The 25701-nt window shown below is 42.6% G+C and overlaps 1 protein-coding gene across 8 annotated transcripts in view; it reads right to left on the reverse strand.

The window, feature by feature from the left end:
• qtc (GRIP domain-containing protein quick-to-court) overlaps positions 1 to 23413 on the reverse strand; it is a 138143-nt gene extending 114730 nt beyond the window's left edge. For 2 of the 8 annotated variants that reach the window (XM_084607835.1, XM_084607862.1), the window contains exon 1: positions 23189 to 23413. In XM_084607835.1, coding sequence (XP_084463961.1) covers positions 23189 to 23233 — 45 coding nt within the window. In that variant the 5' untranslated portion in view covers positions 23234 to 23413. Of the gene's footprint in view, positions 1 to 820; positions 896 to 23188 lie in introns of all 8 variants that reach the window. The other 6 variants (XM_084607848.1, XM_084607855.1, XM_084607828.1 and 3 more) reach the window with 6 other exon arrangements.
• Between the last annotated feature and the right edge of the window lie 2288 nt (positions 23414 to 25701).

Here is a 25701-nt window from a genome sequence, read left to right on the forward strand (position 1 = left end):
AATTACAGACCAATCAGCTTACTGTCTGTTAGGTATAAGGTATTTACTAAGGTAATCGCTAATAGAATCAGGACAACTTTAGACTGCAATCAAGCAAAGGATCAAGCAGGGTTTTGGAAACGGTACTCTACTATCGATCATATCCATACCATCAATCAGGTGATAGAAAAATGCTCGGAATATAACTGGCCCTTATACATAGCATTCATTGATTTACGAAAAAGCATTTGACTCAGTTGAAACATCGGCGGTGATGCAGGCATTGCGAAATCAGGGGGTAGACGAGCCGTACGTGAAAGTGCTGGAAGATATATATAGCGGCAGCACAGCAACCATAGCTCTGCATAAAGAAAGTAACAAAATTTCTATAAAGAAAGGTTTTAGGCAAGGAGACACAATCTCCCCAGTACTATTCACAGCTTGCTTAGAGGAAGTATTCAGAGACTTGGAATGGGAGCAGTTACGGATAAGGGTAGATTGAGAATACCTCAGTAATCTGCGATTTGCTGATGACATTGCCTTGCTAAGCAACTCGGGGGATGAACTGCAAATAATGATTGATGACCTAGACAGGAAAAGTAGAAAGGTAGGCTTGAAAATCAATATGCAGAAGACAAAGGTAATGGTCAACAGCCTCGGGAAGGAACAGCAGTTTATGTTAGGTAGTGAAGCACTGGAAGTAGTAGGCAAATATGTCTACTTAGGACAGGTAGTAACCGCAAATCTGGACCATAAAAAGGAAATAACAAGAACTCGCAGATTATGACTAGCAGCTTACTGGTATCGCTCAAGAGGAAAGTATACAACGGTTGCATCTTACCTGTACTCACCTATGGGGCTGAAACGTGGAGACTAGCCAAGAGGATTCTACTTAAGTTGAGGCCAATGCAGAGGGCTATGGAACGAAAAATGGTAGGGGCAACATAAGAGATAGAAAGCGTGCAGATTGGGTCAGAGAAATAACTCAAGTTACTGACAGTCTTGTGGAAATCAAGAAGAAGAAATGGGAATGGGCAGGACATGTAGTGAGAAGAGAGGATAACCGATGGTCGCTTAGGGTAACAAACTGGATTCCAAGGGAAGGAAAGCGTAGCAGGGGGTGGCAAAACGTTATTTGGGCGGATGAGGTTAAGAAGGGAAAATGTTTGGGCGTGTTGGTTCATCGTCAATACAGCGAAGCGCTCAAAATCACAAAGGACGAGGAGGGAACAGGACAATAGCGCACTTTCAACAAATGTTTATTGCGGTTGCGGAGCATATATATATATACACTTCAGAATCACAAAGAAAGAAGGAAAAGCATCTGCACGTGCCGCCTAAGCTAAGAAATCCAGCTCAGTTTTTGACAGAGCCACCGACGGTTTGCTGACGCAACCATCCCCTGAACGTGCTATCTGCGATGCTTCCACAATCACCCTAGTTAGGCTGGTACGGTGGCGATACAAAGCAATAGTTTTGTCGAACAAAGGCTGGCAAGGTGTCTCGCTGTCACACTTTTTGCAATGGGCAGCTAGCTGTCCGTCTATGGCAATATTGCGGACCTTTTTACAGTGCTCTTGCAGCCGAACGTTCAGACATCTTCCAGTTTGGCCGATGTAGTGTCTACCACACGAAAGCGGGATCTTATACACAACATCCTTCTGGCAAGATACCAAGGGATCCCTATGTTTGACATTGCATGCTGGTTTTTGCGTTCGTGTGGGACAACTTAACCTACAAAGGCTCATCAGCTTCTTTAATGCCGAAAACAAACCTTTTACTCCGGATCGCTGCCCAACTTTCTTGAGATTGTGCGAAAAACCATGCACGTACGGAATGACAGCTACCTTCTCTTTATCCTGTCTTTCTTTTCTATTTTCTGCTGTCTGCACGTTACGCAGGCTCGCCTCTGATTTCCGTTTGCGATTCAGGGCCTCCGCTACAGAAACTATCACGTGCCTGGGGTAACCTGCCGCCTCCAATCGAGCCACCTGTGAGCTAAGACTCTCATCAACGGTGTGATGGCATGACTTTCTAATAGCACTCGACAAGAAGGAGAGCACGATATTCCTCTTGACCAGCTTGGAATGCGACGAACTATACGGTAGGGGAGGCTTGTTGGCCCTTGGCTCATACACCCAACACGCGTGATCGTTAAAAAACAATCGTAAATCCAAAAACCTAATGCTGTTCTGCTGAGGCAATTCGGTGGTGAATGTGAGTGGTTTAAAACATGCATGAAAAGATGCTAAAATCCGCGAGAGCAATAAACTCTTCCGAATGACTGCTGTCAAACGGGTCAATAAAAACAGAAGTATCCAACAAAATTAAAAAATCATCAACATAACGAAACACTTTTAAAATCTTAAGATCATCAAGCCGCTCAAAAAGAGCCTTGTCACAACGAGCCAAAAATAAATCACTTAAAATCGGGATGCAAACACCCTGCTTATGTCAAAGGTAACAAAAGTAGACGTCAGGTAACAAGATAAAAGCTCTAAAAAACCACTCACACTTACACCACAGCCGTTCTGAAAGTCTACCGCGCCGTCGCAGGACAACAGACCATCGTGTGGCAATGAATAAAACAAATCTTTTATATCCACTGAAAAAGCTGTTAGAGAGTTGTTGTCGCATGACCTAAGGTAATCTATTAATACAGCAGAGTCCCTCGCCGCAAACGGGTCGTCCACGTCGAGCCTTTTAAGACTCACTTGCAAGAAGTCAGCAACACACTTCTGTCACGTACCCGATTCGGACACGATCACGCGAAAAGGGCATGGCGTTTACAGAGCATGGCGGTGCAACGAGGCAATGAGCTTTTGGTGGTCAGGTCACAATTCAGCAAGGAGGAAATTGAGCAATATGTCGACTCAACCCCAACCGCATTGTTTGGCACATTGACTGTGTTTGTTGCCTGTGTGGAACAAAACACAAACTAGCGTAACTGTGGACAATTTCGTATACCAACACTACACGCTTTCGTGATGTGCTGGGGTGAGATGCCAGCTGTGGTACCACGTAACTGCATGACTTCAAGCGAACCTGGGAGATGAAGCACGTGGCAATGCGCAAATGCCCCCGTGAAGAATGTGGCTACGAGGTCGCATGCCCTCTCTGTGCGCTTTACTGTCCCATCTTTTTCGTTTCCGCCGGCAGAACACAGCTTACCGAGTGGGCTCGAGTGGTGGACACGAGGGAAGGCAGTAGAAAGCTCTCGTCAGTTAGAAAAGTCAAAAATAAAAGTATGATTTAACTCGTGGTGGATTGCCCCTTTCACGTTACCGCACCGGGGGAGGGTTTTTGAGCGACATCAACCAAGTGGCGAAGTGAAACACACGTGCAGTGTTATTTCCGAGGGCTTAGAAGATGCTAGCATGATGATGATGATGGATTTTAATGGCGCAGGGGCGTCTCAGGCCAAAGAGCGCCAAGCACAAGGTTAATGGTGTACTCGAGTTGATGTAATGTGCTAGTTGTGATGTTTCATGAAGGGATAAAAAACAGTGGTGTATAGGGCCTAAAAATGCATTCGCTCTGTAATATCACTAAAAACAGTGGTGTATAGGGCCTAAAATTCATTTGCAATGTATAATGAGCTGGGAAAAAATATATATATATATAAAAATATAAACAGCATATAGAACTTGGTTTTATATGCTGTTTATAGAGCCCCTAGTTCTGGAACTGACTACTTAACTAAACTAGAAAATCATCTCTTACAGTACCAAAACAGTAAAATTTTATTGATGAGTGACTTCAACTTACCAGGTGTGGATTGGGAACTTCTTGAGTGTCTCGGTGCTTGAACAAAGCAAGCCAGCATATTGTTTAAAATAATGCTTACTCACAACCTGACGCAAATAGTTCATGAACCAACCCATATTGTCGGTCCCACGAATTCATTGTTAGATTTGCTGTTCGTCCCTCGCGACATCGTGAATTTTACGGTTTTTGTGAAACAAGGCCTGTCTCACCACCACTTGGTTAGTGCTTCTTTTCCTCTAGTACGGCAAACAAAAAAGAAACACTTATCTTCACGTTACTTTAAAGATTATTCGCGTGCCAATGACGAGTCTATCATTGAACATCTCGAAACTTCCCTTGTTGGTTTCGATGACGCCGATATCTGCGCACTCTGGGACAGTTTCAAAAAAATCTGTTTGCATTGTATCAATACTTTTGTACCTAACAGGCACAAAAAAGAAAGGAAGGAAACGCCATGGATGACACGCAATATAATTCAAATGAGGCGAAGGGTAAAACGGTACAAGGGAAAACGCGTAGATCCTGATGTGCTAAAGGAATTACTGGACAATCTAGCACGTGCCTTACGCGATTCAAAAGATTATTTCTTCAACACATCCCTGCAAAACTTTATAAAAACCGAGCCAAGTAAGTTTTGGAATTACATTAGTGAAAAAAAGAAAGCAGTCACACAAATATTGGTGGGCAACACTACGTTATGTGATCCAAAGACTATTACTGAACATTTTAATAGTTATTTTCAAAGTGTATTTTCTGCCCCGAGCACAGGTACCGACAATAGCGGTGTGTATTACCCCGCCGAAGTGAATTTTATTACTTATCCTGGTGTCCTTTCAATGTTGCTGAACTTGAAAACCAAAACGTCATGTGGCCCTGACAACATTCCAAACGCATTTCTGCGACGCTATGCCGAAACTCTGGCTCAATTCCTCGTAATAATTTTTCGCGCTTCAATGTCATTGGGTAAAATACCCGATGACTGGAAGACAGCCCGAATTGTTCCCGTTTATAAAAAAGGAGACCGTCTTCTCTTGCAGAACTACCGTCCCATATCATTGACGTCTCCATGCTGTAAACTATTAGAACATATAGTTGCACATTGTATGAACGAATTTTTAGAAAAAAATCGCGTGCTATCTAGCTTCCAGCACGGGTTCAGAAAAGGACTCTGGACGGTAACACAGCTAATTACAGTAATAAATTCATTTGCTTCCTCTATAGATAATAAAGGCCAAATCAATGCAATATTTTTGGATTTTAGCAAGGCATTTGACAAAGTTCCTCATGATAAACTAATTTTTAAAATGAAAGAAATTGGCATTCGTGATATTTTACTAACATGGATTAATGCATACTTAAAAGACCGCAAACAGTTTGTTGAAGTGGGGGGACAACGTTCGGGCTCTCTCCCAGTTTCATCCGGTGTTCCCCAAGGAAGCGTTCTGGGCCCTCTGCTTTTCCTTTTGTATGTCAATGATATTGTTGAAGTTGTTAACCCACCAGTGCAAATTCGATTGTTTGCTGACGATTGTATTCTATACAGAGAAGTTACAAATAGGGAAAATCAATGTGACCTGGACAGTGCCTTGAACAACGTTTTCGAATTGTGCGACCGATGGGGCATGATTCTGAATGCTGATAAAAGTGTTTATATGCCGATAACTCGAAAAACCATACGTCATAGCTACACATATAAATTAGGCTCTCTCCCTCTTCAACAAGTATCCAACTACAAATACCTAGGAGTAACCATAAGTAGCAATCTATCGTGGAACTTGCACATAAACAATATCTGCATTTAGAAAATTGTGCTGCTTAAGACATAAACTAAAAAATGCTCCTTCTAACATTAGTGCACTTTGTTATTCTTCATTAATTAGACCTAAACTCCAATATGCACCCGTACACTCAATCTAATGTAAAAAATCTGGAAAGAATACAGAAAAGAGCTGTCAGGTTTATTTTCAATTAATATGCAAGGTCTGACTCCCCAACCACTTTAATGGAGACAAATAAAATTGAACTACTTGAACATCGAAGAAGAAGTCTTAGATTAATGTTTATTTATCAGTTATTACATAACAAACTCGGTTTGGATCCGTCATCATACTTAACGCCGGCACCAACCAGACAAACTCGTCAACACCATCCCAGTTCCCTCACCCCTATATTCGCTAGAACAGACACTTACAAATTTTCGTTCTTTCCACGCACAGTAACAGATTGGAATCAGCTAGTTAATCCATTGTCCCATGAGTTTTAACCAATTGCTGCTACACTGTGTTGTCTTTTTTTTGAAGTGTTGCGTTTTCTTTTGTGCCTTGATTGACTTGTTCACCCACCCTGCTTGGACTCAGTGTCCGCAGTATTTTGTAAATAAATAAAATAAATATATATGTAGATGCTTTAAAAGATCTCATCCGTCCTCTCGAGGAACGGGCTGAGACCCACGCCGATAAGAAATTCCATGTAAAAAGCCTACTTGTGATAAGAATTTAAGCACATGTTTTAAAGGAAATATTGGGTTGTCACCAATAAAAATGGATGGGTGTGCAGGTATTTGATAAGTGTACAAGGAGGGGAAATGACGTCTCCTTTCTGGTTCGAGTTGTGCACATATAATTAAAGCACGAATTACAGTAAGCCGATCACCACATCTCGAACAGTGTGGTGCAGGAGAGTTTGTTAAATGATATGTATGTGTTATGTATTAAGTAATACTCTTGTTTGGGCGACTTGGTTCATCTTTGAAAGGTTATGTATACTTGCGCAAAAAAACGGGACACAAAAAGGCACATAAACGACATGTACGGAGCGCAACTTCCAACTGGTTTTAATTTCGAAAAAGTCGATAGATTTATACCGGCACTGAGCAAACACAAGAAAAAAAAAATAAATAAAAATAAAAATAGACGCACTGCCCACGTAGCATCCCTCCGCCAAGTGTTCCGCCAGATAGAAAACGTGTAAAACCTGATATCCTTAGATATACAGTAATCAAATACAAGACAAGCCACGACACGGATAAAAGGGAAGATGAAGCATGAAGTGAACGATGAACATATAACATTTCTTAGCAAAAGCAGTGTCAAGGAAATAAAAACAAGTAAAAAGAAAACAAAAATGAAAATCTCGGACGAAGTGTAAAAAATTTGCTCATCGTAGCAAAAGCAGTGTCAAAAAGTAACAAGTGACTAGATGCAGAAAGGCCAGAACAAGGCAATACACGGTGGGAAAAAAGCTTATCTAACTAAACAGCAAACGAAGGCTAGGTCAACCCATCAAAAGTAAGGTGAGGCAAACAAGAAAAAGAATTCACACGTGTCCATCTAAGAATGTAATCTCTTTGTCCAGCAGTACAACAGAAGCAGTGCTAATGCATTTGTCACCAGTTTTAGTAATATGAAAGGCTTCTATTATTTCTCTACTAAGTTTAGTTTTAGCATGTGCCAAGATCGAGGTACTGCTGAACGATGGCTTGCATTTATGAGTCGTGACATGTTCTGGCAGGCAGCGTCTTTCACTGTTTTGCACTGTCCTTTCATGTTCCCGCAGTCTGTCGTTGACACATTTTCCTGTTTGTCCAATGTATACACAACCGCAAGTTAGAGGAATGCTGTACACTACGTTGGTGGCGCAACTGACATATCTTTTTCCATGCTTTTTCTCACATGACTCCCGCTTCCTGGACAAGACAGTGCAAATACTAGATAGACGACTGGGCGCTGAGAAAAGAACCTTTACATCATTCCTCTCGCCTATCTTCTTCAAGTTGTGTGAAATTTTGTGGAGATACGGAATAACCTTCATGCGTTGTCTGGGAACTGTGGGTCTCGAAGGCTTCTTGTCTCCTGCTTTTAACTTCTTTTAACTTCTGTAGAAGACTCACAGTGACACTCCTGATGACATCGTGGGGGTACCCTGCTTTCTCGAGACGGGCGACCTGGTTTTCGAAGCTGTCCTTCATGAGGTGCGGACAACTTTTGAAGAGCGTTGCTCGAAGAAGAGCTGTAACTATGCCACGTTTTAGCAATTTAGAGTGGGCACTCTCATACGGAAGGAGACTTTTCTTTGTGCGTGGGTTGTATTTGTAGCACAGAAGGCATTTAGAATCACCAAAGATGATCTGTATGTCCAAGAACTGGATGCAATTGTCTTGAGGGAGTTCCCAGGTAAACTTCAGGCCTTTGAATTCAATGGTAAACAAATTGACGATCTCAGACACCAAATCATCAAGATTGCATCCTGACGGAGCCTCTATCACAACTAGGTAGTCATCAACGTACCTCAGAATTTTGAGTACTGCCGTACTTGTTAGGTTTTTCTTGATCCGGTTGTCCATGGAAGACAGGTAAATGTCACATAGTACCGGCGCAACTGCAGAGCCAATGCAAGTTCCATCTTTCTGCACATAACATTTGCCATCGAACGATATCCCTGTAGACTGCAGGTAAAATTCCAGGAGAGTGATGAAGTTGTCTCTGCTGATTCCGGAGGAATTTCGAAAGCTCACCTCATTTGTGCAACCTATCTTATCCCGAACTGCTTCAAGAAGGTCTCCGTGTGGGATAGAATAGAACAGATCCTCGACGTCTATTGAAAAAGCTGAAGTGGCGGAGCCGATGGTTTGAAAAGCAGTGATGGCCTCTAAAGAACTTTTGACCAGAAAGGGATCCTCTAGTGGCAGGCTCTTGAGTTGTAGCTGTAAAAACTTGCTGACAATGGCTTGCCAAGTGCCTTGTTCCGAGACTATAGTCCTCAGCGGGCATTCTGGTTTATGGGTTTTACCCGAAAAGATAACCTCCAGGAAGTCTTTCTTTGATTTTTCGACGTCAGTTTTTACTCTTTCGAGGGAGAGCTCCCGTAGCATCTGCACCACAGTCGATTTCTGTTTCTTCGGGCGAAACTTTACAGACCTAAAATTCTTCTTCAACGCAGCCTGTGCTTTTTCTTTGAAAAGTGATTCATGCATCACAACAAATCCCCCTTCCTTGTCAGCCTGGAGTACGGTGGCACCACAACGCTGAATCGCCTTTGCTGTCTTCACAATGGGAGGCTTCCTTTTGGTGCCGGCATCAGCCGTCCGCACGAGGCAGTCGACTCCATCACCAATGACTCTCACCTTGTTTGCTTCAGAAGCGCCAGTAGCCACGTTCCTCACAAGTTCCAAAAGTTGAGGCCTGCTGGTGCTTGGTTCGTAGCTGAACTTAGGACCTTTTTGCAGTGTTCTCCTGACGTCCTCGGGTAGTGGCACATCCCCCAGAACGGAGACCATGCTTGCTGTCTCTCGCCGACGTTTTTGTCTGGGTGGCAGATTGGCGACGGTGCGGCGCCACTGGAACTCTGTTGACTGGGCAGCTAACTTCTAGTACTCTGCGAGGCGACGTGCTTGTCTTGAAGGTTCAGTGCCCTCCTTTACCATCACCTTAAGGTATTCTTCGAGTAGCCGAGCCTGATTCCAGTATTCAGATTTAAGAATTTTACACATGCGCTTCACATGTCCCCATGTCGGATTCGTAAAACCAAAAAGCCGCCGTACCTCCATTGGTGTTTGCTTCCTTTGAATGCAGTAAGTTAGAAGCCTAGCTTGGCTGACGGTGCTGGCTATGAGATTGATGCATTAGCACTGCTTCTGTCGTACTGCTGGACAAAGAGATTACATTCTTAGATGGACACGTGTGAATTCTTTTTCTTGTTTGCCTCACCTTACTTTTGATGGGTTGACCTAGCCTTCGTTTGCTGTTTAGTTAGATAAGCTTTTTTCCCACCGTGTATTGCCTTGTTCTGGCCTTTCTGCATCTAGTCACTTCTTACTTTTTGACACTGCTTTTGCTACGATGAGCAAATTTTTTACACTTCGTCCGAGATTTTCATTTTTGTTTTCTTTTTACTTGTTTTTATTTCCTTGACACTGCTTTTGCTAAGAAATGTTATATGTTCATCGTTCACTTCATGCTTCATCTTCCCTTTTATCCGTGTCGTGGCTTGTCTTGTATTTGATTACTGTATATCTAAGGATATCAGGTTTTACACATTTTCTATCTGGCGGAACACTTGGCGGAGGGATGCTACGTGGGCAGTGCGTCTATTTTTATTTTTATTTTTTCTTGTGTTTGCTCAGTGCCGGTATAAATCTATCGACTTTTTCGAAATTAAAACCAGTTGGAAGTTGCGCTCCGTACATGTCGTTTATGTGCCGTTTTGTGTCCCGTTTTTTTGCGCAAGTATACATAACCTTTCAAAGATGAACCAACTCGCCCAAACAAGAGTATTACTTGAACATATTTCTCCTACAATGGGCTCTTTTCTGTCTGCATCGAAGATTCTTGACCCGGCAACCACGTGCATCAATCTCATCGCCAGCACCGTCAGCCAAGCTAGGCTTCTAACTTACTGCATTCAAAGGAAGCAAACACCAATGGAGGTACGGCGGCTTTTTGGTTTTACGAATCCGACATGGGGACATGTGAAGCGCATGTGTAAAATTCTTAAATCTGAATACTGGAATCAGGCTCGGCTACTCGAAGAATACCTTAAGGTGATGGTAAAGGAGGGCACTGAACCTTCAAGACAAGCACGTCGCCTCGCAGAGTACAAGAAGTTAGCTGCCCAGTCAACAGAGTTCCAGTGGCGCCGCACCGTCGCCAATCTGCCACCCAGACAAAAACGTCGGCGAGAGACAGCAAGCATGGTCTCCGTTCTGGGGGATGTGCCACTACCCGAGGACGTCAGGAGAACACTGCAAAAAGGTCCTAAGTTCAGCTACGAACCAAGCACCAGCAGGCCTCAACTTTTGGAACTTGTGAGGAACGTGGCTACTGGCGCTTCTGAAGCAAACAAGGTGAGAGTCATTGGTGATGGAGTCGACTGCCTCGTGCGGACGGCTGATGCCGGCACCAAAAGGAAGCCTCCCATTGTGAAGACAGCAAAGGCGATTCAGCGTTGTGGTGCCACCGTACTCCAGGCTGACAAGGAAGGGGGATTTGTTGTGATGCATGAATCACTTTTCAAAGAAAAAGCACAGGCTGCGTTGAAGAAGAATTATAGGTCTGTAAAGTTTCGCCCGAAGAAACAGAAATCGACTGTGGTGCAGATGCTACGGGAGCTCTCCCTCGAAAGAGTAAAAACTGACGTCGAAAAATCAAAGAAAGACTTCCTGGAGGTTATCTTTTCGGGTAAAACCCATAAACCAGAATGCCCGCTGAGGACTATAGTCTCGGAACAAGGCACTTGGCAAGCCATTGTCAGCAAGTTTTTACAGCTACAACTCAAGAGCCTGCCACTAGAGGATCCCTTTCTGGTCAAAAGTTCTTTAGAGGCCATCACTGCTTTTCAAACCATCGGCTCCGCCACTTCAGCTTTTTCAATAGACGTCGAGGATCTGTTCTATTCTATCCCACACGGAGACCTTCTTGAAGCAGTTCGGGATAAGATAGGTTGCACAAATGAGGTGAGCTTTCGAAATTCCTCCGGAATCAGCACAGACAACTTCATCACTCTCCTGGAATTTTACCTGCAGTCTACAGTGATATCGTTCGATGGCAAATGTTATGTGCAGAAAGATGGAATTTGCATTGGCTCTGCAGTTGCGCCGGTACTATGTGACATTTACCTGTCTTCCATGGACAACCGGATCAAGAAAAACCTAACAAGTACGGCAGTACTCAAAATTCTGAGGTACGTTGATGACTACCTAGTTGTGATAGATGCTCCGTCAGGATGCAATCTTGATGATTTGGTGTCTGAGATCGTCAATTTGTTTACCATTGAATCCAAAGGCCTGAAGTTTACCTGGGAACTCCCTCAAGACAATTGCATCCAGTTCTTGGACATACAGATCATCTTTGGTGATTCTAAATGCCTTCTGTGCTACAAATACAACCCACGCACAAAGAAAAGTCTCCTTCCGTATGAGAGTGCCCACTCTAAATTGCTAAAACGTGGCATAGTTACAGCTCTTCTTTGAGCAACGCTCTTCAAAAGTTGTCCGCACCTCATGAAGGACAGCTTCGAAAACCAGGTCGCCCGTCTCGAGAAAGCAGGGTACCCCCACGATGTCATCAGGAGTGTCACTGTGAGTCTTCTACAGAAGTTAAAAGCAGGAGACAAGAAGCCTTCGAGACCCACAGTTCCCAGACAACGCATGAAGGTTATTCCGTATCTCCACAAAATTTCACACAACTTGAAGAAGATAGGCGAGAGGAATGATGTAAAGGTTCTTTTCTCAGCGCCCAGTCGTCTATCTAGTATTTGCACTGTCTTGTCCAGGAAGCGGGAGTCATGTGAGAAAAAGCATGGAAAAAGATATGTCAGTTGCGCCACCAACGTAGTGTACAGCATTCCTCTAACTTGCGGTTGTGTATACATTGGACAAACAGGAAAATGTGTCAACGACAGACTGCGGGAACATGAAAGGACAGTGCAAAACAGTGAAAGACGCTGCCTGCCAGAACATGTCACGACTCATAAATGCAAGCCATCGTTCAGCAGTACCTCGATCTTGGCACATGCTAAAACTAAACTTAGTAGAGAAATAATAGAAGCCTTTCATATTACTAAAACTGGTGACAAATGCATTAGCACTGCTTCTGTCGTACTGCTGGACAAAGAGATTACATTCTTAGATGGACACGTGTGAATTCTTTTTCTTGTTTGCCTCACCTTACTTTTGATGGGTTGACCTAGCCTTCGTTTGCTGTTTAGTTAGATAAGCTTTTTTCCCACCGTGTATTGCCTTGTTCTGGCCTTTCTGCACCTAGTCACTTCTTACTTTTTGACACTGCTTTTGCTACGATGAGCAAATTTTTTACACTTCGTCCGAGATTTTCATTTTTGTTTTCTTTTTACTTGTTTTATTTCCTTGACACTGCTTTTGCTAAGAAATGTTATATGTTCATCGTTCACTTCATGCTTCATCTTCCCTTTTATCCGTGTCGTGGCTTGTCTTGTATTTGATTACTGTATATCTAAGGATACCAGGTTTTACACGTTTTCTATCTGGCGGAACACTTGGCGGAGGGATGCTACGTGGGCAGTGCGTCTATTTTTATTTTTATTTATTTTTTTTTTCTTGTGTTTGCTCAGTGCCGGTATAAATCTATCGACTTTTTCGAAATTAAAACCAGTTGGAAGTTGCGCTCCGTACATGTCGTTTATGTGCCTTTTTGTGTCCCGTTTTTTTGCGCAAGTATACATAACCTTTCAAAGTGTTATGTATGTGTGACCCATTCTCAGCTTGCTCAGAGCTACTTCTTTAAATCTCTCGTTTTTCTGTGGTGTATCTGCCTATCCTTGGCTTTATTGTGTGGTTTATTTTCTGTTGCTGCGTCCCATTCCTCTTGCCATTGTTGCCGAATCATGTTTTTTTATGTGTGGCTTGAGGTCATGATAAATTATCTTGTCAATGCCTGTGTCATTTCGAAGGGCAGCTGACGCAGCAAGCCTATCAGCAACCTCGTTGCCTGATATGCAACGGTGGCCTGATACCCAACATAGCGTAATTTTAAGTTCTAATTTATTGGCAGACACTAGGTTGTAGAAGAGAGAATTTAGGACTGGGTTCTTATGCCATTTCGAAGAAGATACAGAGCTTAAAACGCTGATGGAGTCTGTGTAGATTACCGCTGTACGTACTTTGTTTTCAATAATGTGTCTTACAGCTACCAGGATTCCATGGCATTCAGCGGTAAATATACTTGTATGTCTGTTCAGTGTTTTTAAAAGTGAAAATTGCGGTCCATGTGCTGCACAGGACACTTGAGCAGACTTTGAAGCATCAGTGTAATATTCATCACAAGTGTACTTCGCCTGAAGTGACATGAAGTGCTGCTGTATGGCAATAGGGGATGAATGTTTCCCCACTTGAAGAAACGAAAAGTCACAATTAACAGTGTGCATTTCCCAAGGAGGAATTAAGTCTTTTATGGAAGTTGTATGAAGACTGGTAACCAGAACGTCCAGATATTTAATATGCGTGGCAACTCTGATTGGATATGGTGGTGTCAGAGATGGTTTTCATGAGAAAAGTGCTGTGCTAGTGTTGTCAAGCAGGAGCCGGCGACATGGATGATCCAGTTGGCATAGTACTTTCATAGCATAAGTTACACAAGTAAATTCTCTTCTTCGTTGCAGTCACCATCGGTTTGCCTCGACATAAGGACTAGCAATTGGGCTAGTTCGAAAAGCGCCTGTGGCTAGGCGAAGGCCGAAGTGGTGCATGGGATCAAGCAATTTTAGAGCAGAGGAAGATGCGGATCCATAGGCCATAGTCAATGCGTGATAGAACTACACTATTCAGAAGGTTCAGAAGGCAGTCGCGGTCTGTGCCCCATGAAAGGTGAGAGAGAATTTTTAGCAGATTCATTGCTTTGAGACACCTCAGTCGCAACTGTTTTATGCGGGCAATGAAGCAAAGTTTTTCTTCAACAACTACACCAAGAAATTTATGTTCCTTTTTAAAGGCAAGGCTCTGACCATTTTGTGTAATGTTGGGGTCAGGTCTAATGCCACGCTGCTTAGAGAAAAGTACACTAACACTTTTTTCAGAGTTAAATTTAAACCCATTGTCATCAGCCCACCTGGACAACTTGTTAACACCTAGCTGAATCTGTGTTTCACAGATGGCCAAGTTGGAAGATTTGAAGCTTATCTGGATGTTATCAACATATACTGAGCAAGAAATGGTTTTTGGCAGCATGCTTTTTAGAGAGTTCATTTTGACTATGAAAAGTGTGTAACTGAGAAACACGACCTTTAGAAACACCATTTTCCTGTATGTACTGCTTTGAGTATGCATTGCCAACACAAACTTTCAAGATCCGTTCAGACAAGTAACTTCGTATTGTATTCAACATGTTCACTGTGACACCAAGAGAGAAGAGGTCACGGATGATATCATAGCGCCAAGTGGTATCATATTCTTCTTTTAAGATCGAAAAAGACAGATAAACAATGTTGTTTGTGTACAAAAGTATCCCTTGCATAAGACTCAAATGCAATAAGCTGATCAGCTGTTGACCGCCTAGCTCTAAAACCAGCTTGGTTTTGATGAAGAAGACCATTGTATTCAAGGAAATGTAGAAGGCGACGATTTACCATTTTTTTCAAAAAGCTTGCATAAACAGCTGGTTAGAGCAATAGGCCGATAGCTGACAGCAAGAGTGGGTTCTTTTCCAGGTTTTAATATTGGGATAATAATCGCTTCCTTCCATGCTTTAGGAAAGCGTCCTGTGGCCCATATTTTATTATACAGGCAAAGTGTCCACATGCAGGTGCCTGAGCATTCTATATGTGATCCTGTCAGGACTTGGTGCTATGTGCCTAGTGCAATCTTCAGCTCTTGCATGGTCAAAGGGCTATTGTACCCTCCTGTGCACGGTCTTTTATCACACATAGGCTTCTTCTCCTCAGTTACCTTGTGCCACAAAAATGAATTACAAAAGGGAAGCTACAACTCTCATAATTTAACCTCGTAATGCGTGGAACTGGCTGGCTGAAGCATTGCCACTCACGTTTTTCTTGCTGCTTTTGCAGAAGCAATGTTGCGGTTGCGCCGTTTCATGTGCATCGCCTACGAGTTCATCCTTTTCGTCAGGGATATGCGTCGACGAATCAAGAAACGCAACTTCGCCTGCAGCTATGAAGGACAACTCGACGAGGATCGCCGCTGACTTCAACAGATGTGCCGTACCGGTCTATGAACACTGGTGCAGTGATTGTCTTATCGACAGCCTACAAATACCGGGATCTCGCAGTCACCCAGAGGGGCGTGGAACCGGCATGGCTGAAGCATTGTCGCTCATGTTTTTCTTGCTGCTTTTGCAGGTTAGTAATTCAAACTTGCACTGTTTTCGCGTGCATTTTGTTTTGCCGGTTCGAGCCCAAGTGTTATTTGCTTGTCTCAGAGCTCACTCGCAACCGAAAGATTACTCGCGTCGTCGTTTTCGCTTATTGCGTTGCATTTCCTTTTACCGGTTGCTGCTACTTCTATGTGGCGATGTTGAGCCTAACTACCCAACGATTGGAACTACCCACCCAACAGGCCAACTACCTAACTACCCAACAGGCCAACTACCCAACGATTGGAAACGTGGGAAGGTCATTCCAGTCTTCAAATCAGGTAACAAGAACTCGCCATTAAATTACCGCCCCATTTTTCTAACCAGCGTACCCTGCAAAATCATGGAGCATGTTATCTATACCCATATCATGGCCTTCCTTGATTCTAACAACTTTTTTCACCCCGCGCAGCATGGGTTTCGTAGGGGCTACTCTTGTGAAACCCAACTGGCTATTTTCGTGCATGACCTGCACATTAACCTGGATTCTAATCAACAGTCCGACGTCATATTTTTAGATTTTGCTACAGCCTTCGATAAAGTACCCCACAAACGCTTAATGATAAAACTTTCCCTATTAAATCTGCACCCCAACATTTTAAAATGGATTGAAGAGTTTCTAACTAATCGCTCCCAGTTTGTTACTATTAACAATAAGTTCTCTAACTCCCTTCCGGTGACGTCTGGTGTTCCCCAGGGATCAGTACTTGGCCCCCTACTTTTTCTTATATACATTAATGACCTACCAACACATGTAACCTCTAACATACGCATGTTTGCTGACGACTGTGTAGTTTATCGTACTATCACTGGTCCCAATGATCAATCAACACTACAAAATGACCTTAATGCTGTACATAACTGGTGTGACCACTGGCTAATGGAACTTAACCCACATAAATGTAAATTTTTATCCCTCCACCGTCGTCGTAATCCTCTTATTTTTTCCTACGTAATCCCTGGAGTGCTTGTACAACCTGTTCAGTCATATAAATATTTAGGCGTAACACTTTCTAGTGATCTTTCTTGGAATTTGCATGTAACTAACACAATATCATCGGCCAATAAAACATTAGGATTCTTAAAACGTCATCTACATTGCGCGCCTCAACATGTTAAACTCTTAGCCTATAATTCACTCGTCAGGTCTAAACTGGAATTCGCGTCACCCATTTGGAACCCCCATCAAGCTTACCTCATTAATTCTCTCGAGTCCATTCAAAATCGCGCTGCCAGGTTCATCCATGCCCTGTATTCTTATGATGTTAGTGTCTCTGCCCTAAAAACAGCCTCAGGTTTATCATCATTATCTGTCCGTCGTCACACTTCAAGCCTTTCTTTATTCCATAAAATATTCAACAGTCCCATGCGGGCCGCCCCTTACATTCTTCCCCCAGCACGCATATCACCCCGCACCAGTCATCGCCTGCACGTCGCCCGTCCATTGTCACGCACCGTTACCTTTTCGAATTCCTTTTTTCCCCGCGCAGCTGCAGACTGGAACGGCCTTCCAGGTGACATTATCACCTGCTCATCCAAGTTCCTTGAAAATGTCAAAAAATATGTACAATAACTATGTTTTTATAATGTTTCCCACCCCTTATGTAACACCCCTTCCTGGGGCCTTTAAGGAAATAAAATGAAAATGAACCCAGGTCCATCTACCGCAGAAACTCTGCAGATGCTCCTAGATGGCCAAGATACGATTAAGGCCAAGTTGAGTGCAATAGAACTGACACAAGTTGAAAGTAAGAGAGCCATGCATGATCTCGGCAGCCGTACTGCATCGATAGAATCAAGAATAGCGAGTCTTGATGAAATGAACTGTGCACTTGATAAATGGAAAAAACAATTTGAACAGCAGCGGATGTTGAGTTCAGTAATGGCGAAGGTTGAGCATCTGGAGAGCCAGAGGAGGCGTTACAATTTGCTTTTCTTTGTTGTCGAGGATACAAAACCAAACGAGTCAAATGAGGACTCAGGAGAATGCGTAATTGACGTGTCTAAATCGAAATTAGGTGTTCAACCCGTAAAACTAGAAATTGCTCAACGGTTAGGCAGATTCAAGTCCGGTAACAACCGTCCTTTAATAGCGATTTTCGCCTCATACACTGACAAGCAGAAGGTTTTAAAGAGGGCTTATAAATTAAAAGGAAGCGATGTCAGTATTTCAGAGGACTCTTCTGGGGAAGTATGTAGAAAGAGAGATTCTATGGCGAAATCACGAGAACAAGATCAGCCTCAGGTATGACACTCTTACTATAAACAGCGAGAAGTACTTGTTTGATGATAATACAAATGAGGTTGTACCGGCAGTAGGTGAGGTAGTACTACCGATTGGGTGACGGCGTAATGCAACGCTTATTTCCTTCCTTGTGATGAACTGCTGTAGCATTAAAAACAAGGTTGAAAATTTGCAGCACTAGTTGATATGGTGAAGACGTCTGTTATTCTCGGCACCGAATCATGGTTAGCAAATGAAATTGCTGATGGTGAAGTTTTCTCAGATTGCTTTAAATGTTATAGAAAGGACAGACACATGCATGAAGGAGGTGTATTTATTCTTGTGGATGCTACAATTTCTTCTTACCAGATAAATATTGCCGATGAATGTGAAGCTGTACGGTGCAGACTGGCACTTAATAATAACAAAGTTATAACTGTGTGTTCATTCTACCGCCCTCCTGATTCATCCGTTGATGTGTTTGCACAGCTGGCGGTGACAGTTGACGCAATTCAAACAGATTTTATGGTGACTGGACGTGATTTCAATCTGCCTAGTATGAACTGGACTCATCAACCTCACTTCCAGTCCTATACGAACTGCTCCTGACAAGAACTGATTAACTTGGTTGAACTTTATGCGCTGCATCAAACGGTTTTGGAACCGACACGTGGGGATCACATCTGAGATTTGTTGTTCACAAATCAACCTGAATTCGTCAATTCCACTCAGGTGCTACCTGGAATAAGCGTTCACAGTGCTGTGCTTTGTGAAATGAATATTCAACATGTAAGGAGCGCTGGTACAGCGAATAGGCGAGTATATAACTATGAAAAAGCAAACGTAAGCGAGATAAACAATGAGTTGAATGAGTACCGAACGGTTTTTGAAATGTATGCCGATAACTCTGGTCTAGATTTAACTATGGTCTAGATTTAAGGATAAGATGTTTGAACTGAGGCAGCGCCTTGTTACGGCATGGATATTAACAAAAAGGAGGAGTAAAAGTTTACTCTGGAGCTATGCAGTCTTACGCGCAAAAGGCAACATGTTTACGTTAAATTTAAAGGAAATCCAACGCGTGAGAATCGGTTCAAGCTGCAGGAAATTGCCGGAAGAATGGAAGTTGCTGTGGCAGCTGCAAAGAATTCATTTGGCATTTCAATGAAGTTGAAATTAAAAGAAAATCCAAAGGAATTTTGGAAGCATGTAAAAAGAAATGGAAAAGACTCTGTAAATATACCACCTCTTGTGTCTGGTAACACCTTTGTTGATGACGACGTAGAAAAAGCTGAGTTCTTTAATAAGTGTTTCCGCTCTGTTTTAAGCTCTGAGTCAATCGCACCCTACTTAAAGATCATTTTTGAAAAATTGCTTGAAGAATCCTGTCTTCCAGATGACTGGAAAATTGCAAGCATTGTGCCAATTTACAAATCTGGCCCTCGCAACACTGTATCAAATAATAGACCAGTATCACTGACTTGAGTTGCGTGCAAGTCACTCGAAGATATTTTGTACACCAGTATAGCAGCACATATGAACACACGTTCATTGTTTAATCCTCGTCAGCATGATCTTAGAAGGGACCTATCGTGTACCATGCAGCTGACTGAATTTATGAAGCTTACAAGAAGGAAAAACCTTGATGTGCCTTCATATGTTATTAGGAACACAATGTTAGAACAGGTATTCGAATATCTAGGCGTTTATTTTACTCCTGAATTGAGCTGGCGCCCTGCTAAAGCATGCACAAACTTGGGATTTCTTGGCCGAAATGCAAGCACTGTCCTGTCGGGACATTTTATTCAAGACGATTCTGGACTACAGATGCACTTTTTGGGACCAGCCTACCGCTAGAGATAAAGTTGGAGAGGGTGCCTATCGTTTCGTGTCTGCTACACGCGGGGCTCGTTACAGTGCATCACGTACGAAGTATGCACTCCACTGGGAATTGCTTGAAAGAAGTTACGTCTGAAGCTATTTCATGCTGTTTATTATTCAACTGTTCGGGTTGAACGTGAAAAGTATGTGCAGGAGCCTTTTTATAAACCTAACCGTGTTGACCATGTTTTTAAAGTCCTAAATTCGCGACAAAAACTGAATTGTTCAAAATGTCTTTTTTTCTGAAAACCATTAGGGAATGGAACAGACAGCCGAGCGATGTTCTGAGTGTGACATCATATGATGCGTTCTTTTTGAAGTTGTAGATGTACATGGCAAATGACCCTGCCTTTTTTTTTCTTTTCCTCTTTCTTGGTCTTTATGCTTGTAACTCTGCCTGCGAGCAGACGTATCATGCGTGCTTCTTTTCGTACATTCCCCCCCCCCCCCCCCTACTGTAATGCCTTGGCGCTGTGGGTTCCTTAATAAATAAATAAATAGTAATCAGTATAACATACGGTAATATGTTATTGCATTTTGATCAAGGGGCTTGGCATACTGGAAATATTTTACTATGCTATACTGAAGTGCTATTAATTTACTGATGATTATTATGTATACCTAGCTGTTAAGAAAACCATACGTTACACTGAGGAAGACCGAAAAATAAATCAAACCACAATGCTTTAGAAATTATGGCAAAAAATTGAGGGCATGTTATGTCCCACAGATATTTAATGAACTTGAACAGTTTGGCAACATTAACACAAAATAAAAAAATGACAAAAGCAATGAGAGAATGCTGTTTATTTTTACAGAGGCTGACGGTTACTGACAATTACATGACATTGTTTGATTACATTTTTCGTTATACTCAGATGGATACCCTGTCAATGGTTTTCTATTGCTCATGCATAAAGCAATTCTTGATTTTTTTTTTTCTTTTCTTCTTGTAATTTATGCCTTACCGGTCATGTCTGTTGTGTACAATTTTGAACACTCGTAAAATGCTGATGCATTTTCATTATTTTGTGATCCACCAAGCTGCCTGGACAGCCAGCAAGCATTCTATACTTAAGAACTTCTTGCTGGGCTAGTTGGTGCAACATTTAAAAAAATGGACGAAGCACTAACAAGACATTCACAAGAAAGGGGACACGGTCAAGTGCTCCCTGACAACTGATTTTTTATTGAAGGGAAACAGAATATATAGGCACACCATGGCGGCACTAATCAGAGGTAGCAAACGTCACAATGTAAAAAGACCATAAAACCAATAAAAGAAGACAGGCAAAAAAAACAGTTATGACCGGATGAATAGGCTAAAAACGATGGTTCGGAAAACAGACTGATCTATAGCACGGGGTGTATAGGGCTGGATGAACATGATAATCACAAAAAAATTTATCAAAAACCTGACAATCACAAAAAACTTATCAGACAAACAACTAAAAAGAAAAATACTTCAAGCACCTTCGCAAAAAAGAGATAGTGGTTTTCAACTCATCAGGCATGCGCATCTTTTTTTTTTCTGTTCTAAATTCATGCATAAAATTCAACTGCGCCCTTCTAAAGAAGAGAACTCACTCTGATATAGCACTTTGGACGGTTCGCTAACACAATCTGGACCTTCCTTTTTATGAATAAGGCTTCTTTTAACTCACGAGCTACATTGTCTCGACTTCTATCCGGTACTGTAGTTCCTTTTAGGCAAGGCATGCATTTACACTTTTTGCAATGAATCGGCAGGTTTTATCCAGTGCCTTTTTCAAGCGATCACTTGTGCTCTCTCGAACATCTTCCAGTCTGGCCGACGTATATCGTACCACATGTAAGTGGGATCTGATACACGCCTTCCTTGCACCCAACATATGGTTGGGCATGGCGTGTTCTATGTTTCCTTTCCTGGTTATTAATCTGAGGGCACAAGGAAGCCAGCTTGAAAGGGGCAGAAAATACTACGGGAACTTTGAATTTATTTGCGACCTTCTTCACGCTGTGCACCATGCGATGACAGTAGGGCACAAGTACAGGTTTAACCCTCCCAGAATCTTCTCGAGAGCTTCTACCTTTTGTATCTTTTATTTTTTGAATCAAGGACTCAACTACTGCAAAGGCTGCCTTATGTAGCCTTTCAATATGAAGTTTAAAGCCAATTTGCATGCAACGCTCACACGATTTCTTTAAAGAGGATTTGATGTGGTTATGGCTCTGCTTAGAGTGGGCCGATTCGTAAGATAAAAGCGATTTTTGTGCTCGGGTGTGGTACATCCAGCAAACTCCTCCTTGTGCAAAGGAGAGGGTCCAAAAGCTGCAGCTTATTGCTTTCTGGTAGTTCAAAAGTGTACTTGAAGCCATGGCTACACTCTCTAAAAACATCTAGAATTTCCTTTACAGTGCCTTGGTAAATCGATGGGTCACGTCTGTTTAACACTATTAGAAAATCATATACACACCTGAACACCTTTAGAACCTTCCCTTCGTCAAAACTGCTATCAAGAACTGTATGTGTCAATGGCTGAGAGAAAAATGTTACTTAAAACGGGAGAAACACAAGAACCTATGTAAACGCCCTTTTTCTGTATGTAAACCTGATCCTTAAATTGAACCATCGTGGCGATAAGATAGAATTCCAATAAGGTAAAGAACCTATCTATTGACATGCCCATTGCATTCTGGAAATGCACAACACCTTTCTTTTCAATACAAGACCTAACCGCTAGAAACAGCTCTTTGTGTGGAATAGAATAAAAAACATTTTTAACATCTTGAGAGAAAACTGCCTACAGTTCCACAGGACTGTAAAAGACCTATTACAACTGTGGAAGTTTTTGGTCCCCTCTCTTTTGAATGTCTTCGTCATTTTTGAAATTCTATATACTTAGGTTGGACACGAAATGGAACTATATATGAAAGCTTGCATGCACACAACTATATTGCTTATCGCGACCTCCAGTCGACGCAACTCGCGCCAGAGATGACATATCTGGGTCAGCGAGCGAACCTAGCAGGTAGGAAGTTCGAAACAAAACACGAAACGTGAAAAGGCAGATGCACTACACACAGCACGCAGTACATATGTAATGAATGAAACGTACGGATCGCCTCACGACGCAGCCGTGCCGCGCGATATATTGTCAAAAGGGGTGAAAAAAATCAACAAAAGAAAAATCCGGGAACACACGCAAGGCTCCCACCGGCCGAGGCCAACCCAGAATGATCGCGAGGCAAAAAGCAAAAAAGTAGAGCAGGCCCGGCGAAATAACTAAACGCAACTGAGCATATTGCGTGGGAGAGCGACCGCATGCACACTGGCAGCTTTAATAGCAAAACGTCTCTCCCTGAAAACTGTGTCCCCGATACGCTACAAAGCCGCCACCACAGCCGACGACCTGTTGTTACGCTTTGAAAAAAACAGTCTCGGCGGCAGAGATACGAGGGGGAAAGATGCCCGTCGACGCTTTCGAAACCACCGAAAAGAAGCGGAAACAAGGCTCACCTTCTCAGAGAGCTCCTCGTATGGGCAATCTTTAGAGTGGGGCATCCAGCAAGTCTCCGGACATGAAGTCAACGGACGATGCGGAAACAACGGGACGACTGCTCGGTGGAAGACAACGCTTGGCTGAAGCAGATGAACGCTACGAGCATGCCTCCGAGCAAACGGAAAGTGACCACACTTGCTACGCTTGAAACGAAACAGAAGAGAGAGCGCTGGTGGTAACCGCTAGATGGAGCCACCTGTCACGGCACTTTACAGTTGACAGCCGTGTGGCAAGGTCAATGTACAACAGGCTGTATTGCCGCGGTGATGCCTTCCCGCCGCCACCGCGGGGCGGCGCTACCAATAGCTAAGGTGCTATCGCTCCGCGTTCGCGGCCTCGACAGCATAGGCGGCATATAGGTCCGGATAGCGCGCTGCGCTTTTCACTGCGAAACCTGTCTCTTGACGGTTTAAGCGCACTTTGTGTCTAAGAACAGTCTTGGTGGAAGGCATTCATACCGTCCTAGTACTGTGCGGAGAAAATCATACGCTCAAATAGCGCTCGAGGAAGCGTTTAACAAATACTGTCTGGTCCATGTCTGCTATATATCTGTTTTATTTATTCAGCTGAACCGGATAAGGTCTTAAGCAGAACACATATTCCTGATATCCAGCGAGAGAAGAAATTTGAGAAAACCACCTAAAGTTGACACGTTGGTTGCAATAGTGTGTTAATCTTTGATTAAACGATCGAGTCCGGGCCGGATTCAATATATTGCAATGAAATATTCCGATGACGATTTTATTTGATCTAGAGCCACTCGATTGCGATCCACGCATCGCGATTGCGGATGTAAGGTATCGTATGCATCTTCCTTCTGAGTGAGCGCTCAGTCAGCCCAGGTGGTTGTCCCGAATTATGGGAACTATATTCTCAATCGCGATCTAACCCGGAACGGATCGACGACGACTGTTATTGTCCGTGTGACACAGGTATCAGAAAATACCCTTAATATTTTACACTGTTCATTAATCCAACTTTGAATTTTATTTACTCTTCGGTCTTTTCTTATGGTCCATGGTATATCGCGATGCCGCAGTCAAGTGCTACGAACGTCAATACGTATACGGGCCTCATGCTTTCGGATAGGTTACGTCGACGTTTCTGCAATTCAGTCATGCTTATTGCTAAGGTGATATATAATCAGGTTAGTGACGTTTTATAGCGTCACATTTATGCTACAGAAAAGAAGGGCGATCTTGCTTTTTCGTAACATATATTGCACGCGCGCATGTTTTCAAAGATCGCATATGCGACAATAAACACAAGCAGTCTGAATCTGACTTCAGTTTTTGTTCTTACTCTTTATTCATTTGTTTTATTAGGAAGTCACTTAATTGTTGCTTGATACATAAATGATTATTATGCGGTGTGCTTTCTTTTGTAACAGAAGGAAAGGCAAGAAACAAAAGTGGTGATTGTATCACTGATTCTTTTTTTATTAAGTCTACAATATAGTAAAATTTGAGCAAAAAGGCGCAGCAACAATAAACAAGTAAAAATATAGAAATGCACCGCTAAAGGCTTTGGAGAAAGGCCGCACGTATGACACCGCAATAATTTTAAAGTAGTCTGATACCAATTTTTGGTGGTTTTTTTTTTTTTTTTCACTTGCTAATGATGCGCTAGATATTCCTGATTAATTCTCCACGTGGTTTCTCGCTTACCACCGCTAAGTAATTTATAATTAATTTTACTTTCTTCACCAGTTTCGGCTTCGCTGTTTCAGCAGCCGAGCGGTTGTTGTACGGTCACAATTGTATAGGTCACGCGCGGGATTTAAAAAAAAAAAAAAAAAAAAAAAAAAAAAAAAAAAAAAAACTTCAACCGCAGACTCACAATTATTAGCTCCTCATTTTGCGCTTTCAATAGAGCCACTTGTTCTGCGCTCCATACCAGTTTTCTCTTAGCTCTTCTCAGAGCGCGAGAAATGTTGCAGCATTTATTTGGCTAGTTGCATGCTTTAATTTTCCTTCTTTCTGCGCATCTTGAGTAAGCCTCCGCTGGTATTTGCATTAAGCGCAGCTAACCCCTTCAGAAGTGACGGTCAAACGACACTTTTTCTGCAAAATATATTCCCATGAATTATATGTGCTTCCTGAATCAGCTGGTTGCAGGCCACATTCGGAACAAAGACCCTCCAGTGCACTCTACCTATATAGCTCTATCTTCAGCTTTATATATTGTTGTATTATACGCGCTTGTTTTTTTCTTTTCCGAGAATATACACTATTGTGTCCACAGAACTGCGTTCAGGCTTCCAAAAGTTATCACTTTTTCTATGTACAAAGTGACAAAGTGACAAAGTTCTTTTTCTTTTTCTTTTTTTAGGCTCGAAAGCGCGTAGGCTACAGATCCAGCAGGTGCTTCGGTTAATTTGGTCCAAGTTGCAGGTATGTGAATTGAGTCAAACGGATCCCGAGGCTCAAAGCTGCACGTCTGCTGCTGCGGGCATGAGTTCTCGCTCGGC

This window comes from Amblyomma maculatum, chromosome 1 (genome assembly GCF_055883805.1).
Source record: "Amblyomma maculatum isolate TAMU_Amacu chromosome 1, ASM5588380v1, whole genome shotgun sequence".
NCBI lineage: Eukaryota > Metazoa > Arthropoda > Arachnida > Ixodida > Ixodidae > Amblyomma > Amblyomma maculatum.